The 18,539-nt window shown below is 39.5% G+C and overlaps 2 protein-coding genes across 3 annotated transcripts in view; one reads left to right on the top strand and one right to left on the bottom strand.

Moving 5' to 3' along the window:
- The window catches only part of ano3 (anoctamin 3), a 68,520-nt gene extending 63,154 nt beyond the window's left edge, over positions 1-5,366 (top strand). For both annotated transcript variants that reach the window (XM_041276525.1, XM_041276526.1), the window contains exons 19-26: positions 242-299; positions 743-840; positions 1,365-1,516; positions 1,990-2,142; positions 2,321-2,468; positions 2,577-2,657; positions 2,830-2,935; positions 3,186-5,366. In XM_041276525.1, coding sequence (XP_041132459.1) covers positions 242-299; positions 743-840; positions 1,365-1,516; positions 1,990-2,142; positions 2,321-2,468; positions 2,577-2,657; positions 2,830-2,935; positions 3,186-3,368 — 979 coding nt within the window. In that variant the 3' untranslated portion in view covers positions 3,369-5,366. The remainder of the gene's footprint in view (positions 1-241; positions 300-742; positions 841-1,364; positions 1,517-1,989; positions 2,143-2,320; positions 2,469-2,576; positions 2,658-2,829; positions 2,936-3,185) is intronic.
- Positions 5,367-6,741: 1,375 nt separating this feature from the next.
- slc5a12 (solute carrier family 5 member 12) lies at positions 6,742-13,045 on the bottom strand. The gene is made up of 15 exons (XM_041276349.1): positions 12,689-13,045; positions 12,472-12,537; positions 12,324-12,375; positions 11,699-11,766; positions 11,254-11,408; positions 10,363-10,503; positions 9,984-10,113; positions 9,659-9,747; positions 9,308-9,420; positions 9,082-9,149; positions 8,892-8,978; positions 8,411-8,589; positions 7,877-7,980; positions 7,628-7,752; positions 6,742-7,408 (listed from the first exon to the last, which is right to left on the bottom strand). Exons 1-15 carry the CDS (start codon positions 13,043-13,045, stop codon positions 7,247-7,249), a joined length of 1,896 nt encoding a protein of 631 aa, XP_041132283.1. The 3' UTR covers positions 6,742-7,246.
- Positions 13,046-18,539: the final 5,494 nt, after the last annotated feature.

Here is an 18,539-nt window from a genome sequence, read left to right as displayed (position 1 = left end):
TTTATTTATTTGTACCAGCTTACTGGGCATTAATATGAAAATTAATTAATAATAAATGAAAATAAATGTCTTTCGTAGCCACTGCACACCACAAACTCTCTTACTGGAGGCTTGCTTTGAGCAATTTACTGACAACATATGGCACAAGAAAGTTGCTATTCAGTTACAGGGAAATGTATGAAGTCAGTCATGCTTGTCAATATATTAGATTGAGTCCTCATCTTGCTTTTGTGTTTCCTAGGTTTGCCGGTCGGCCAGGGAAATATAACAAACTGTTTGAGAGATGGAGGTTAGAAGAGGTACGCAATTTGTCATATGATGGGTTTTTCATTTAATTCATACAACAAAATACCTGCACCATTCCTTAGAGCAGGGCTGTCCAATCACCATCCTGGGGGGCTATTCCAGTCCAGGTTTAACAGGTAAAATGAGATAATTAACCACTGGTTAATTGGATGGAGGTTTAAGTGGTTCAATTAAACAATTTAGAACAGGGCTGGAACAAAGACCAGGAGCGGAAGGGCCAACTTTGGACACCTTTATTTTCTTTTCCTTGTTCAAAATGAAACAAACACTGGAAAAAAAGGGACAGCTTTTTTTCTGGCATTTGTGCCATTACTTTAAACTTTGGAACATAGTTAATATAATTTTGTCAGACGGAAAACACATTTGAAACCATTTCAATTCGATTTTCTTTTTTTTAATGCACGTGGGTTTTTTGTTTGTTTTTGTTTGTTTTTAGTGTCATCCTAGTGGCTGCTTAATAGACCTCTGTATGCAGATGGGCATCATCATGGTTTTAAAGCAAATCTGGAACAATTTTATGGAGCTCGGTTATCCGTAAGTAACAGAGGCACCAGCCTGAACCTGATCAGCACACTCTGACACAAACAAGAGTGTATAGCCTCAGGAAAGTGAAGAGGGAGTCAAGATGCTCTGTAATCCAATATACGAAACTTTCTCAATTCCTATATAACCAACCGCTGTGTAACTGAGCCAGTGGTTCAGCTCTGCAGGTCATTGGACAGTTATGCTGTATGAGTTAATATTGTGGTTCTCAACCCAATATATTGAGTGAAACAACTCTTTCCATGGGGCATACACTATACAACTGTATACCAGCCAATAGAAGAGAATATAAACACAAGGGAAGCAGTAAGAAGAACAGGATATTCAAGCTTCCGAAACCAAGAGTGGTGAAGTGGCCTGAATGAAATCTGTAGAGCAGTCACCATTCCCAACACCACTGTAATGTTGATTAGGAGAGGGGCTAGTGGGCAGACAGCTACTGCAACATACCAGTGGCCGCATTTGAGAAACACTGTACAGCTCACCATGGCAAATATGTATTTGTTTTGGTCTAGGCTGCTGCAGAACTGGTGGTCTCGGAGGAAGATTAAGAAGGGGAGTCCCAGGCAGAGTATGGAAAACAAAGGGTTTCTGCAGCAGTGGGATGAGGACTGGAACCTGCTGCCCATGAATCCACACGGCCTGGTGGATGAGTACTTGGAAATGGGTAAGACATGCTGATGCTGTTTTCACTGTATTGATGTGCTGCGATGCTTCATTTCATGCCAAACACATGTGTCTCTTTGCTTCTGTGTGCATATCTGATAGTAACTGCATGCTTTCTGGAACACTGACGAATACGGAAATTCAGCCACCAAGTGGTGCTCATCACACTTTATAGACCCTGCTTTTAATATATCAAGGAGAAATGTCTGACTCCAGAAAAACTATAATAAAATAGATGGATAGGTGATGTTGCTTTCTGTAAATCTGGTTTCCTATTTGGTCTTTTTTACCTTTTATTTATTTGTTTCCTTTTATTTGGTTGATACAGAAAATGCAATATATAAGTGCCCTATATCTGACCTATATATTGTACTGTATAACACACAGCTGCACACAGCTAAAAAAAAAACTATTTTCCATGTTTTATAACCGGACTGTTTCTTTTTTATTGTATTTTTTTTTTTTTTTTTCCAGTGTTGCAGTTCGGTTTCACCACGATCTTTGTGGCAGCCTTCCCCTTGGCGCCTCTGCTGGCTCTGCTCAACAACATCATTGAAATCCGGCTGGATGCCTACAAGTTCGTCACACAGTGGAGACGACCAATGCCAGCCAGGGCTACAGACATAGGTGAGTCCCCCCTAGACCTGCCAGCATGACTTGACATGGGTGACAACTACCCAGAATATCATGCCTGTCTTTGCATAGTTCTATTGTTAAAGTGAAATTACCTTCTCGGGCTGTAGCTCCTGACAATCCAAGACATTGCATTTTGGTCCTATTAAAGCCTGATCCCAATGTTTTACAGGCATCTGGTATGGAATTCTTGAAGGGATAGGAGTCCTCGCCGTGATTACCAATGCGTTTGTGATAGCCATTACGTCAGACTACATCCCTCGATTCGTCTATGCATTCAAATACGGACCCTGTGTTGACCAGGGCTACAGGCATGAAAAGTAAGGAAAACATGTTCTACCACCCCATTAAACTTCTTGTAGCATCTATTCACTGCTGTTATTGTGTGTGATGTCTCTGTGCCCGTCTCACTGGCGCTATTTTTCCAGGTGTTTGAGAGGCTATGTGAACAGCAGTTTATCATGGTTCAACATGGCGGAGCTGGGCAATGGAAATTCAGGCTATTGTAGGTATGTATGTCTGCTGCCTCATGTTATGTATGGTACCACATCTGGTTTGTACTGGTTGGTTCCATTTTTGCATTCTTTACTTTGCATAGTGTGATCTACGATTGCATTGCTTGCTGTCCTGAAATGGAGCAATGCGATTGGCTAAGTGGTATGTCATGATGTGTCATTACAGGTATCGGGACTACCGGGCTCCGCCCTGGGGCTCCCCGCCCTATGACTTCACTCTGCAGTTCTGGCACGTGCTAGCAGCCCGCCTTGCTTTCATTATCGTCTTTGAGGTCAGCAGTAAATGGCTGTTCCTTTACTGTTTATTTAACTGGGTTACAAAATAGCTGATTTTACTTCAATAATATCATGAAATAATTATAAGAGAATGAAAACAACAACAAAAATAATTATGGGTTTCAGAAAAAGAGAAGGCTCCAGAAACCATTTCTGGTTGTTCAGTATGTCGTATTTATTTATTTTTTTTAAATTCCAACCCTTTGAAAAGGGTTCTTTTTTATTCTTATGTTTATTTCTTCTTAGCACCTGGTGTTTGGGATAAAATCCTTCATTGCCTACCTAATCCCTGACATGCCCAAAGACCTGTGTGACCGAATGAGGCGAGAGAAGTACTTGGTCCAGGAGATGATGTACGAGGCAGAGCTGGAGCACCTACAGAAGGAGAGGAAGAAGAACGGCAAGCGCTACCACCACGAATGGCCTTAGCATTGCACCCGCAGAGCAGCTGTGCACGTGAACAGTACAGGACTTGCACAGCATTGGAGAAGAGAAAGAAGAGCTGGAATCCAACTGCGAAACACCTGATCTTGGAAGACACATTCAGTGTATCCAGAACAGGGATAATTTACCGAGCATGACGTGGAAGACAATATGGAGACTGGAGGATTGTATTTTATTGCTGATGCGTGTTTTTGAGAAACATATATACAGTATGTACTGAAAATCATGCCTTGTAATGAACATTAGTATGTTAGAAACAGTCACTTGGTGTAAACGAAACAGTTCGACAATTAGCCAAACATTGTAAAAAATAATAATAAAAAAGCAACCCATTTGAAAGCTGCTTAGACGCTTTGACTTCATATTGCACTAAGCTTGGTCCTTCAGGACTTGTCCTGTTTGTGCAATGCGAGTGCTGCGAAGGGTAATGAGCACAATCTTAATGTATACTATGCAGATCAAGGACTGTACATCACCATTATTTCATTTATTCATTTTTCAACAAGGAAAGAATGCAAATGTTAAAAAGAACAAAAGACTTGTATTACAGCACACAGTAACACCTGCTTTAGTAATGATTAACAATAGAAATTAGCTTGTGTATATATATATATTTATATATAAATGCAAAGAAACACATATGTTATTTTTGTGGTGATGTACAATTCTTTTTTTTCTTTGAGTCTGTTAAAATCCAATGCATGTGCAGCAGATAGTTCTCGAATTTAAGTTATACCTGCATTCAGCTTGATTTTGATTCTGAAAATAATACAGTTTTTTTGTCTGAACCGTCACGTAGTATTTGTTACCAGCTGTGACTGGGAAGGTCTCCTGAGCTGCTGGCTGGTTTCATTCAGAAACGGAATCAAGGTGCGATGAAGGTGGTCCTTTTCATAGGATGTACAGAAGGAATGGGAAGATTACTTAGCAACCTTCCTCCGCTCTCAGGATGGCATGTCATTCAGGTGTACAGTACATGCATTTGTCAGATTCACTGTTTGCCTTCAGACTTGGGGTTTTCTACTCTTTTGGCTGAAAATCATGAGTCTTGCCTTACTAAAGATCTGTCTGCTAAGAAAAGCATATCATTGCAGCAATTGTTAAATAGCTGCACCCTCAATGTTACATTTAGAAGAGGGGATCTCTGTACTGTCTTAAAAACAATGCTGACATTATATTTCAGTCTTCTTCTGTTGTCTACAGTGCTAGACTCTTACTGACAATAGATTTTTTTTAAACAATTCAAAACTTGTATTTTCTCAAAATCAGTAACCAGAGAATGCACGGTGAGAACATACACATCGCAACCAAAGCTTAGACACAACAAACTGCACCACAGAGTGATCTTCCCATTTCAATACAGGGGGTTTGCCCACTTGTATGGTGTTTTAGTTCTATGGTCTGTCATATTCGGTGCATTTTAACAGACCACTCATGTAAATGACTATGCACATGTGTTTGCCTGCTGTATCAAAAACAAATAAGTAGTAGTTTAACTGCTGTGCGTGGAAAACAAAATATCTGCTTTGACTGGTTCAGGGTTTCTCCACACTAGCTATGGACTTTACATCTAATGCAGCATGCAAGCTTTTCTGATTGTAATGAAAGAGAGAAAGACAGACCTCCGTGATTGCTGCAAAATGGATTTTCTAAACCCTTAAACAAAATGTATCGAGCACCTAGCTTTATTTCAAACAAGTTTGCATGCCTTAGATGCGTTTGTGAATTCTGCAGAAGAAAAAGCCTTATTAGCATGCCGTCTCTCTTAAAATAATTCAACTAAAAGAAAGCATGTGTAAAAAAAAAAAAAAAAAAAAAAAAAGGAAAAAGTCTTGCTATGGTCAGTACAACTGCAAACATTCAGGTGGTCATATCCGGTCAGATTATGAATGGGTCCGTGTTATTAATAGCCAATGCCCCAATGTTTTACATTAGTGGAAGCCCCTTTTGCAAATGAAAACTGAACCATACACTGCATGCAAAGAGTAGACATTTCTCACGTTTGCCGTTTAATTTTCTGTTCGAATTCGATTTTCCTTTTAAGAGGATGATTTTGTTTAATAATACTAATAAATTAATATATCATCATATATAGTAAACATATGGTATTATTAAACTTGAATAATTTAAGTCAATATGTTTAAATGTTATATATATATATATAATATTTATAATATAAAAAAATGTATATTAAACAAAAAAAAAACATGAATGCATATATTGAATGTATATTTTTGTATTCGGACCAAATATTTAATTGTAATAAATATGCAAAACGCCTGTACTCCTGAACTCAAATTATCATTGCTTCAGATTTTTTGGTAGGCAGCGGGTGGGGGGGGGGGGGTGGGGGGGAGGGGGGGGGGGGGGTTGTCAGGTAAGATCAATTCCCATCATGTTGTGCTCACTAAATGAAATGACTGTGTTCTTGTGTTTAATATAATTCAATGGAAGTTTAAAGTCCAAACAGCAGGGAGTGCTATTTTACATTTCTCTGTGTTCCAGTTCTGCTTGGTGCTGTGCTGTTCTGCAGTCTCACCAGCTTTTTGTAGGATGACCCTCCATTAACTTTGAGCTAATGGTGGCACATAGCATTATAACTACAGCATTGCTTGATGTGATTTCTGCAAAAAAACTGACCCCACCCTGCTGTAATTAAGCCCCCCCCCCCACTTAACCTACTGAACCATGCTTTTCTAAACCTGTGTACCCTTCTACCAATTTAATAGCCACTATCATTAGCACTAATGAACACTGTTTTCACTACTCCCCCAATCATTGTGGAAGTGGGGGGTGGGGCTGTTTCACATGCTGAAGCTGATGACTTTGAACGGGTATGAACCAGATCCCCCCCCAATACAAAAGATACCCCAACGAGTTCCAGGGATTTTCAGATTGAGATTTTGTAGATAAGCAAAGTGGATTAGGGTTTTTACTATGAGGCGCCTGTATGCATGTTCTTATAAGATGTATATTTACTGACCATTGTTTACTTCATTCATGTTTACATGTAAAAATTGTAACTACTTAACTCTACCCTACAGATTTGGATATCACTTTTTTTTCTGTAATAAAGTAATCATTATATCTTTATGGTGTGGTGTTTGTGACTGTATATGAGAATGTCGGTTTAAATAATAATAATAATAATAATAATAATAATAATAATAATAATAATAATTTTTATATAGCGCCTTTTATAGTGGACCACCATCACCAAATCTAACACTGTTAATGTTTAGCAATACAGATTTTCAAGTAGCAAAATAGGCTATTGGCATTGTTAAGAGACAGTAGTCATTATTGACGAAATACAGGAAACTCTTGTTTGTTTTTATTTGAAGTTTTATTACCCAGAGATTGCTTAACAAATGAAATCATTCAGGGACTGCCAGGCCTGTTTAGCACTAGAAAGAACTGTAAATACTAAAAAATCAAACCCTTAGGCATGCTGCACCATAGAAAGTGTAACACATGTACCTTATTTTTCTTACATTCTTTCAGTGTCTTTACAAAAAAAAAAGTCATATATATTGTTGATTTGCGTTTTTAATAGCTGGGTTTGAAATGAGCCCAAACCACAGGAAGTCAATAGTGCAGAGCACAGACCAAACTAAGCCACCTTTATAGTGTTTACAATAGGTGAGTCAAAGTGAGTTACAATGCTATCAACACACTTAACCTGAATACTATATCGACTGCTTGCATTTCAATAACAACAAGCAGTAGTATAAGGTTTGCAATCTCTTGCTAAACATTGCAGTATCCTCATTCCTTTTAACTTGTTCCAAGTAAACATTTTTCTAACACTGACGAAACAGATTTGCTTTAAAGTCAACTGCCATCAGTAGACTGTTGGATGATTACAAATGCGTGTCCTTCGACAGCCCTGGGTTGCTGTAGGACTTCTCTTCTGGGTTGTAACCAGGCATGGTGTTCTCAGGGTCTTTGTTTAAACCGTTCTGTGGCTCTTTATTCGTAGATGTTTCTGGTTTCATCGAAAAGGTGCCGTTATCGTGAAATTCCTGTCAAACAAAATTAACTTGAGTAACAATAACCAAGACATGATCAGCTACTGATTCGTATAGATTATTCTGACAAAACAAAATACGAGATAGTGCATGTGTTATTATGTGTTCATCGGACAGCTTCAAGCTCAGAGCTATATAAAGTTCTATAACAGTAAATGCTGTTCATAATTCCAGTGGACTTGCAGACACAGCATTTCTCTGTGTTGGGCTTACCATGCAGTCTGCATCATGCGGAACCCCACACCAGCACATCTCTTTGTATTTCTCAGACCAGAAACAGATCAGGTTGCAGACCGGCCGTATCAGGACTGGGTTCACGTCTTCACCACGGTTAGGACCTAGCAAACACATTCGCTTTATTAGGGATGTGCAAAATCTTTTACATGCCAGGCAAGCAGAGCTATCTACAGTGTACACTAGTGCTCTCTTCTCCAGTCACAAACACACAATCCTGTTGCATACCTGTTACTGTGGTTATCAGCAAACCAGCGATCACAGTTACAATCCAGCCCACAGCACTGTAGTAAAGGTAAGACATGCTGTACCAGTTATCTGCCAGTGCCGGTCTAAAAAGAGAAGCTTACAATCAGAAAACATACATATCTTAATGTAAAGAAATATGTGAAAAGCATCAGCAGCATATATATTTTCCTCACTGATTTTTGCTTTTTTGTGAGGCAGAGTGTACAGAATTAGTTATCCCTTATAAAAGTTTTCCTATAGTAAAAGCATAGAGAAGCAGAGTGAAAGCACTGTAAATCACAGGCATCATTGTAAAGCCCAGTGAAGAATGGTAAAGAATATTTAAAAAAATAATGGCAAACCTTTACCAGTATTACCATGGAACAATTATGGAAACATGCAACTTTTATAAGGGATCGGAATGCATAAATAGAGATTAAACAGTACAGTAGTTAAGCCTGCTGATTCTTCCCAAAACAAGACTTACTGTGGTTTTCAGAATCTCTGTTAATGTTGCTAATAAATGAGACCGACCTGTCTGGGGCTGGCGTGGGTGCCAGTGTGCTTATGATTTCTGTCATGTTCAGTGGGAGGCAGCTGTTGGTGCTGAGCGGCAAGGGAAGAGCTTTGTCAGGACCAGCAGGGTAAACGAATCCTCCAATACCCACCCAGAAAGACATAGCAATTCCCATTGCCAGGCCCCCAGCAGCCCCCTGGAAAGACAGATACAGGGGATATCAATGACAACCATGGGGCTTGAATAAACTAAGGAAATAATGAACAGAAACATTAACATCTTGAGCTTTTCAAGAAATTTGGTTTAGGGTTAGGGGTAAGGGTAGGGCTAGGGCTAGGGCTAGGGCTTGAACTAGAGCTAGAGCTAGAGTCAGGGTCAGGGTCAGGGTCAGGGTTAGGGTTAGGGTTAGGGTTAGGGTTAGGGTTAGGTTTAGGGTTAGGGTCAGGGTCAGGTTTAGGATTATAAAAGATTAAAGTTAATGTTGTAAAAAGGGCTCACCTTCCAATTTGTCCATGGAAACAAGATGCCCAGGGAGAACAGTCCCAGCATAGGGCCCCCACACATCCCGTGAATACTCAATGCAGCCTAGGAGGAATGTTCAGCATAGCGTTAAAGAAGGCATACATTTTTAAATGTGCTTGAGAAGAGCCCCTCTGCTTCCAACATGATCCAACAGCATATCACTTACCTGCACAACTCCACCCATCTGTGATGCAGCTACTGCCATCGAGGTGCAGGCTACTCCAAACACTATACCTGGGAGAATAAACAAGACAACAACAAGTTGGTAACTCTTATAAATGCACCACACAGCACCCCATTCATGGGTTCTGGCCTGAGGTTTGAGCCAGAGTCTCCCAAACCATTAATAGATACAAAGTAGATGCTTGATTCAGGTGCAGAGCTGTACCTACACAGTCCCTTGCTGATCCATGTGCCCAGTCTGCTTGAGAGATTCTTAAAGCAATTCTTCACTAAATCTTCATAGGTCACGGTTGCCAGTGCATTGATGCTGGCTGCTACAGTGCTGTGTAAATATCAGTTGCATGTTTAGCAATACAGTATCTGGTTTATCACAGTAGCATCCTTTGCAAGTGTCAGTGTACTGACAATTTAGGTTAACTACAGCTGTAGGGTCTTCCACAGTAGGTGAAAAAAGTGATAAACTTCCTGTGAGGAAGTATCTCATTGCTTGTATATTTGATAACATGCTGCAGTAGAACCATTGCTATCATACATTACAGGAGTACAGCAGGCATGCATACCTTAATGTGCCACTAAAAGCACAGGCAACAAACAGCCCTGGAAGTCCAGGGAGGCTACCAAGTATGTCCATGACAAAGTAGGGCATGAGCTTTAATGAAAAAAAGAAGGGGAAAAAAAAGAAAGAGCAGGTCAAATAAATCACAAAACCAGAAATTTCCAAAAACCCAATCAGTGTTAACGGCATGACTGTTTTTCATCTACTTATTCTCTTTGCCATGTCTCACAAGTGCTTAGGCTGTATGTTTTGCACAAGCTTTCTCCATATGATTAAGAACACTCATTTTGGTCTTATTATAAAGCGTAATCCACTGCAGTGCACTGTACCTGATCAGGAGCCGACACGAACCCGGCACTCCAGGGATCACAGTTTTTGTAGTAGGCAAACATCAAGAGCCCTGAAAACACTGCACAGACCAGGATCACCCACAGTCCAATCAGATTGAGATAGAGCGCCCTGAGAAACAGAACAAAAGCAGGACGCGTCAGACACGCACAGACTGCACGACCACCATGTGATAAGCAGGCAATTAGACTGCATTGTCTATTTTCATATGTTGACGATTCACATTCAGTACTGTGTTATAAATTCTTAGCTATAGTCCCTGTTTGATTTTAATAAGTCAAACTCAACCTGGACAAAGTAAAGTTTGACAAAAGCACACAAGGTTTGTTTATTGCAGTTATTTAGAGGTTTATCACTTACAGTTTAGCATGCTTCTCTGATTTGCATGAAATGCACCGTTGGATGGTGGACTGGTTGACCCCATAGATTCCCAGCCAAGTGAAGGTTCCCCCAACAGCTATTGTCCAAAAGGTGTGCCGTCTTAAAGGATCTGGATCAAAACTGACAACAGTAACTCTGTTAAATACACAGTATGCATCTCGAAAAACACATTCTTTACTATTATTAAAAGTAAAGGTAACACTTTACATTAAGGTCCGGACCAAATCAAAACTTTGACAGCCCTGTAATTGCACTTAACAAAACTGTATTTAATAGCATTTTCTTTTTTTGTAAGTATCTTATTTTTTCTACTCATAAAAAGCAAATGCTATTAAACACAGTTTTGTTAAGTGCAATTACAGGGCTGTCAAAGTTTTGATTTAGTCCCAGCCTAAGTGTCTCTACTTACTGTGTATAGTAGTTACTTAGTAAATACATGTGTGCTTACACATCATTACAATGTATTTATGCAGTTACAATGTGCTTAATGTGTGAATAGTTTTGCACAATATAACGCTAAACCTAACCCTAACCCTGTCCCTAACCTTAACCATTTTCTGATACAATTGTGTACTTAGACATATAGTGTAAAAAGATTTAAACATTAAGCACATTGTAACTATGCATAATAATATTGCAATTATGTGGAAGTGCCCATGTATTTACTAAGTAACTACTATGTAAATAAACAGTAATTAGAGACACTTAATGTAAAGTGTTACCAAAGTAAAACCTTGCAACTTGCAAACGGACAGTGGGTCCACTAGGTTAGCTTGACACTAGCTACTTTTTGCAGATTTGAAGTTATCAAGAGGTTTTACAAAGAGAAGGCATTTGGTTTGAGACATGTCGTGTTGTGCTGTATCTTACTCAAAGACCCCCAGTCTGGACCCTGCCTTCGCTTTCTCCCATGCACTGGTCACCCCTCCATTAACAATGGTTCCTTGAACCATGACCGTCAGGAACCCCAGCACCATCACAACCATCTGAAAGGCATCTGTCCACACCACTGCTTTCAGCCCACCCTGAAAAACAACACACCATCAGTGTTAGCTGGCATTACTGATGCCTCGTCCTAGCAAAGAAACAAAGCCTCCATTCAAACAAGCACTCACGATCAAGAGTCAATAAAGGACTTAACATAACGGTAAGTGGAGAGGGTCCATTGAACTTCCACTACCACCTTGCACTACAGCTGTGCCTAATTGCATTGCTCATAATGGTTAGGAAGAGACAGATTAGAACTCTTAAGCTTGATTTGTCTGTCTAATAAGTCCATTAAAGTATTGATTATGCTTTACAGTGCCATACTTACCAGTGTACAGTAAAAGGTGCAGACAATGCCAGTCGCAAATACAGAGCCCCACAAATTGAAGCCAGTCACTGTAGGAAACAAAGAAGTAAAGGTATGAAATAATTAAATCACAAGTGTGTACAGTATTGTGAGCCATTCTCACAGTCGCGGAGTTTGGCTGTAAAGGTGCAATACAGTCTACATGGCACGCCACGAGATGAACAGTATCGGTAAAGCAATTGAGCAGATTCATTTCCTGGCCTTCAGTTGTCTGTATATCACAGTGGAAAGTGGGTTACAGTACATTGATCTGTTTAGTGTTTCCTGTGATTTAAAGCAGGTGCCTCATATTTTCACATGACTATGATGTCCGGGAGTAGAGCTGCCACAAAACAGTTTTATTTTAATATCCAAATGAGTGAAGTGTTCATGATAGCCACCAGATTACCAGGCTGAAAAATACATTAATTTGTGGCTGCATAAAAATACAATTCCATGCTACAGTAAAGCTAACAAAAATGAAAACCAGTACACCTGGTCCCTAGGGAAAATAACAAAGATATTTCAGTGATCTGCAAAGAAAAGACCTAATGCCATTGCTCAATACCAATGCCTTGTCATTAAAAGAGTACACTAATTAGCCTACCTTGATTGAGAGCGAGAGCGGGAGCATACACCACAACTCCTGTATAGACAATCTGTAAGTAGAACCACACACACAGTTTAATGGAGGGTCATTGTGGGCACACATGCATCAGTGTAAATGAAAACATTGAAACATTTGAAATACCTACCGTTTGCATGATGTAGATTAAGGTAGCAGCAATGCGAACGGTTTTATTGAACCGCAGCTCCAAGTACTAATAAAAAAATAAAAAAAAATAAAGCTTAATGGCAAGAACTCAGGTATCACATTAAGGGAAATGACATACTTTATTTGAGCTCTGTGGTTCTCAACCAAAGCATTTGCATGATGCTTTACAAAGTTAAGAGTTTGAAAGCTGCAGTTACCTCATAGGTGCTGGTAATCCCAGATCTGTAGAAAACAGGAACGAAGAGCTCAGCTGTGAAAAGGACAACCATGGAATAGGAAAACCCAAAGAGGATGAAGGCCCCCCCGAAACGGTACACCTCAGAGGGGGCCCCCAGCACAGTCACTGCTGACATGAAGCTGGCGGTGAGGGACAGGGCCACTGGCACGCAGCTCATCTGCTTCCCTCCTACCAGGAACTCACTGGAGGAGGACTTCTTCCTCTCCTTTACTGCAAAGAAGATCCCAATCCCAGAGGAGACCACGAACAGGGCTGCAAACACCACATAATCCCAGATGCTGAAGACACCCACCCCAGGACTGACAAACTCCGGCATCTCACAATGCAGTGGCTTCACCACTGCAGCCTGGTGCAAGACAACCAAGACTTGTCAGAGCGCTGCTTCTGCTCACCCGGAGGTTCAGTGCAAAGCAGGAAGGGCACGCCACTCGCAGTTCAGAAAGACAGGGTGCTTTGCCAAGACTAATCTAAATTGGAAGCAATCTGTTCCCTTATATAGCAGCTCCATGTGCCGATCACAATGGATAAGGTATTGATAGTTATAGTATGGTTAATGGAAAGTGTGATTATGTGATAGGTTGCTTGCTGAGATAATAGTTTTTCTTCTTCACTTTGCAAGTACCTCGTTAATGATTATACTCAGTATTAGGAAGGGCTTGTTTTCTGTGCTCTCTGCAATTTTTTTTAGATTGTTATGTTTGTGCTTCAAATAGGTACAGGGTATTGCTTGTCAAATGTGCACTTGGTAGCCTAGATATGACTGTTTTCATGCAGACTGGACGTTTTATAGCAGATATATACTGTTGACTTTCCCATGCCATGCTTGTGTACTCATTGCAAAAGAATGTGGGGGTTGGGTTATGTACAGAAGACACAGCAAAACCCATCCCTGGTTAAAATTAAAAATTACCAACAGAGTTAAACTAGTAATAGGTAGGTCACAATTGGTTACTTATTCTTCATCAGAACCTATTTTTAAACTGCTGAGTGCAGACAAAGAGTACTTTGTTTACCGTCAATTGCTATTCTCTGAAAAAGCCGATTAACAGTTGAGTCAATGTGTGGGACACGAGTCAAGTGGGTGTACTCGCACCCCCCCCCCCCCCCCCCACCTCAGTGCGCTCTCAGTATGTGTGTCAGCAAGAACTGAGCATTGAGCTGACATGAAGCAGCCATAATTAAGTCATTAATAAATTTGTAAGGCCATTGTAGTAAAAAAAAGCCTCAAAATCAATATAGACATAAATACAACAACACATAATGCAGAATAAAATGCAAAGCTTCAATAAATAGAACATCTGATATCTGGGACTGTATCTGCTGCTTCTGTAACAGCTGGGTATTGCACTTGGGGCTGCTTGCATAAAACACCTCAAGTATTAAGTTTAACTATAACAGGATACGTTTTCCCTTAAACAGGGTAGTGAATTGAATGTGTTGAATTGCTTTCTACAACATCCTTAAACTCAATTAACACTTAAGGGAGAAAACTAAGGCAATAAATATGATATCTTTATTTATTGGGGATGATCTCCTGGCGCAACTGTGTTTCGTTACCACTTCTCAGGAATGAAATGCACAAATGTGCAAATATTCACAGCTGTGGATTAGGGATTTTACACAGAGGCAGAATTTCTCCCTCTTTTTTAATGCCACAGCTATGCAGTTAGGGCAATGTTTGGTTTTCATTCCCCATTAAAAGGGTTAGAGTTAAAATGAGTCCACCTGAACCCACAGTCAGATTACACTGGAATTCTTACCACCCTTAAGATTTGCTTTATATAAATCAGATGCAGCCTCTGTTCATAATGCTAGTGAAATGATAAATGTTCTGTTTTCACTGGCGTGGATTAAGCACATCAGGTTGAAAACAGTATTGCATAATTAGTGCTTGAATTCTACTGACTGCGCTGATCCTGTAAAAATAACCACACTTAGCAGCATGTTAGTGTGCACTACCCTTTTGGGGGCAGTGTTGTACAGCCTTAACAGCTTTTCAATCATTTCCCAGGCTGACACAGAAGCTCACCTATATTAGGGTTGCCCTTAGTAATTTTGCACAGTAAATTTGCAGTTTAGCAGGTTACCAGTTTTTAGCTTTACCGTACCTCTCTGTTCTCGCCTATGCATTTACCAATTGGAAATTAATTTCCATAACATCAAAAGACAGAAGCTTCCTCTCTAGCAGACAATCAGAGCAGTACAGAAGCAGTGGATGGATTGCATTGTGGTGCTCTGATTCAATGTGTGAGCTTAGAAGTTTTTGAACAACCTTTTGTAAACAATAAAGTTAAGTACAATTGTTCATTTATTTATTTATTTATTTTTGCATCTATTTGTAAAACCCTTGTTTAAATCTTTCTTAGGAAAGAAATTGCCGATATTTGCATCTTCGGTTTGAGATATTTACAAGGTAAGTTTGATAGAAATTCAACTGACAATGATCCTGTTTTAACACTCCTAGCTAAGAGAGGGGTACAGATAACTATGTATACTCCAGCTAATGCATCTCATGAAAATGCATTTTTACAAGTAAAGCATTTTCCAATAGCTACAACAATGGACACAACTGTTACATCATCCTGGCAAAGTCGTGCATCCTAATAAATGATTTCACTTTGCAAAATTGTTGGGAGTTTGATACAATCCGGTTGTTGATGAATATGTACGGTAGTTCCTTATTTCACCCTGTTCTACAATTGTTTCCAGTACATCTGAAACTGAATACAGTGCCAAGAGCAGTTTCCTTGACATCACTCCATTTCAAATCACTGAATGAAGTACATTGATAATACATCATCTTCTGGCAGCAGTGACAGAGCTCATAAACTACTCAGTGACCCCTGTCAAAATTGCGGAACAAGGATCTGCACCATATGTAGCAGGCAGTGTTGATACACTGCCGTTAAGGATTCTGTCCCATGTAGGTGAGCTGATATGAGGTTAAAAGCTCTAGAACCATGAATGCAGATGAGCCCTGCTCTTTTGCAATGCGCGGGGTTACACATGCAGTCTTACCCAGCAGCAAATAAACTATTCAATATGGAATCTCACATTTTGGATGCACTAAAGACTACTGAACAGTAGTCCAGTGATTTGATTTGCTCTGCTCAGGACCAGGCTGCCTCAGACTGAGGTTTGTGAGGTTTGTAAAATGAGTTATTTCTTAAAGAACTTTAACAGAGGCAACATAAGTATTTACATAGGACAAGTTGACAGACTGTACTTATGATTTTTGGAGCGATTTCGGATGGATTCATATCTTTAAATAAATGTCTGGAAAATGGTTGGCATTCCAGAGAAATCCCTGGCTTGCTGTAATACTACAAAAGGGAACAGATGTGAACTCAGGGCTGGTCCTTATTTTCACAACAATAATAATCAATACTAACGAGTCTTCTGTAAAGAGACAGAGCAATTTCAATACTGATGCAAGGACACACAAGCACACAGTAAACCAATAAAAAAAAAGGTTTGTATGTAATCCAAACCACTAAATTTCTAAAATGGCATTGGCTGATTTGTGTTTGGGTTAGTCCAATAATACCTTCTCTCTACCTCATAAAACTATGGCTGATACAATCCTCTGGGCTGCCAGGGGAAATTGTATTAATCAGAAGGCGAGACTTGATGTCTCAGGATAGGAAGGAGGCATGAATGTTTGCACCGGCATGTCTTACGAAAACATAGAGGTAGATGGGGCAACGTTGCTCTAAGTTTCACATTCTAGTTGAAAATCACTGTGGGCGTAACTCACAGAGCTGAATCGATATACTCGGTTAGTTCATCAACTACAAAATCACCACCATTCCTTAGATTCCTAAGATGGTTGTAGCATAAATCTAAGTGTTTCTTATGTGATGCTAGAACAGGCCTGCTGTCATTTGTGATCAATAATCCCAACTCATTCTGAGGTGTAGCACAATTCACAGCTCAAGACTCATAGGAAGATAGGGAGTCTCGACTCTTACCGGTCCTATACTTCCTGAATATGTTGTTTTATTTTCCACTGTATCCTTTCCAGTGCACATGTTAACCTGCATTGGAGGTGACATGATTAACTGCAGCTTGAGAGCCCTTGGTACCTAGTGGCAACTCCCTGTATTGAATCTGACAGTTGGAATATCCCAGAGTAGGTTTCTCCGTAGGTGGACCAGTTACAGCACGGACGTGTCTCTCTTTCTCCACTTAAATTTAAAACAGAACTGGCTTGAGTGTCATTTAACAAATGTAAGATTCGATTACATTCAAATATTACCACATTAGAGTCAAATCCAGTGCCCAAAATATTACTTTCAACTTCTGCATTGGGATACCACGAGTCTGCTTCCTCTACCACTCTGGGGGCACTGTGTTCTTCAATGTTTACCGGGTTACGCTTCGTACTTGGCTGTATTGCAGGCACAGTTCATTAGACAGAGCCCTATAAATCCTAAATTGTCACTAGTTTTGGCCTGCCAGCGGAATCTGGACTTGTGAAAGCATGCTCATGTAAGTGGGTTCCTTAACATTGCATATTCAAAATTAAAATGATTGACATCAAGGAGATTTTTCTGATTATGTTTTTATTAATATCCACCGTGCCAAGGTGTATGACTTTCTCAGCTTTGCAAAAATCTGAAAGGATTAACAATGAAATTGCAAGAACAAAAAGAAATCGACAGAATCAATCATCATTAATTATCATTTTTAATAGTCACTGTTTTGTGCTATTGTTGCTGTTTCCTTATCAGTTGCATGACAGTGTCACTGTATATAACATAGTGGGTGTTCTAGAACAGTTTCCTACACATGTTTCAGACAGCCTGACATGTGCAACACGTAAGGCAATCTGATTCTGTTCTGGGTCAAATATGAACTTAATTATAAAGATCAGAGGCAATACAAACGAGCAGCAGACCTTGTTGGTTTTACATCGCCTGTTGAAACCTATCATCTCCTTTCCAGCCCAGACACATTGATTTGTTTTATGACAACCCAATGATCTTCAGTGGCAAATATGTGGTGCACAATTAATTGTAGTAGTGTACAATTAATGTTTTCTTCAATATGACGTTCAGGCAATATATTGGTTTTCCAATAGTATTTATTTATCAAAAATGCAGTGAAAGGGAAAGGCACAGGTAAAACCAATTATCAACAGTTAATGCCCAGTTTTTACTTTAAGAAAATATTGGACATTTAGTTTGCAGTGAAAACATTTCTATACCTTATTACAATACAAGTCTATATTTACTGCATATTTACATAGTGGTTACTTACACACAATTACGATGTGATTATGCATTGTTACAATGTACTTAATGTGTAAATCTTTTTTGCATGATATATGTAAGTATACAATTGTAGCAGGAAAGGGTTAGAGTTATATCGGGCAAAATGGACACATTAATTACATTGTAACTATGCATAACACACTCAGTGTAAAGTCTTACCGGTTTGCCTTTGTTTTTCATTGCTCTGCAGCTACTTTACTTGAATTTGTACCAAATGAACTACAAATTTCCCCCAACAAACTATCTGTCCCAGAGTAGATGGTTTTATAAAATTGGATTTAAAAAAAAAAACATTACATTGCATTACATTCAAAGGCAAAAATAATGAATAATTACAATGAAATGAAACGTGGTTCATGAAATACTGCCTTGGGTGTAGTTGGTTTCAAGGTGAGGGTTATGTCAGTGCTACTTGTGCTCCCATGTTTCTTGTGCTTGCTGCGCTATTAAATTCACCTCAGAATTCTTACTTAATGCTGCCATATGGGCAAATAAAAACGTCTTCAAAGGCATGGCTGCCACATACTAGATTGC

The sequence above is a fragment of the Polyodon spathula genome, chromosome 17 (genome assembly GCF_017654505.1).
Source record: "Polyodon spathula isolate WHYD16114869_AA chromosome 17, ASM1765450v1, whole genome shotgun sequence".
Lineage (NCBI taxonomy): Eukaryota > Metazoa > Chordata > Actinopteri > Acipenseriformes > Polyodontidae > Polyodon > Polyodon spathula.
The sequence above is the reverse complement of the archived record's forward strand: the minus strand, read 5'-3'. Positions and strand labels throughout refer to the sequence as shown.

What these genes read in the sequence shown, in the direction of transcription:
- slc5a12 (XM_041276349.1), bottom strand. Translation starts at nt 13,045, where the DNA reads ATGCCGGAGTTTGTCAGTCCTGGGGTGGGTGTCTTCAGCATCTGGGAT. An exon ending in TCGTGTCGGCTCCTGATCAG is followed by an intron (nt 9,748 to 9,983) that starts GTACAGTGCACT and finishes TTTTCATTAAAG; the next exon opens with CTCATGCCCTACTTTGTCAT. An exon ending in AGATGGGTGGAGTTGTGCAG is followed by an intron (nt 8,979 to 9,081) that starts GTAAGTGATATG and finishes CATTCCTCCTAG; the next exon opens with GCTGCATTGAGTATTCACGG.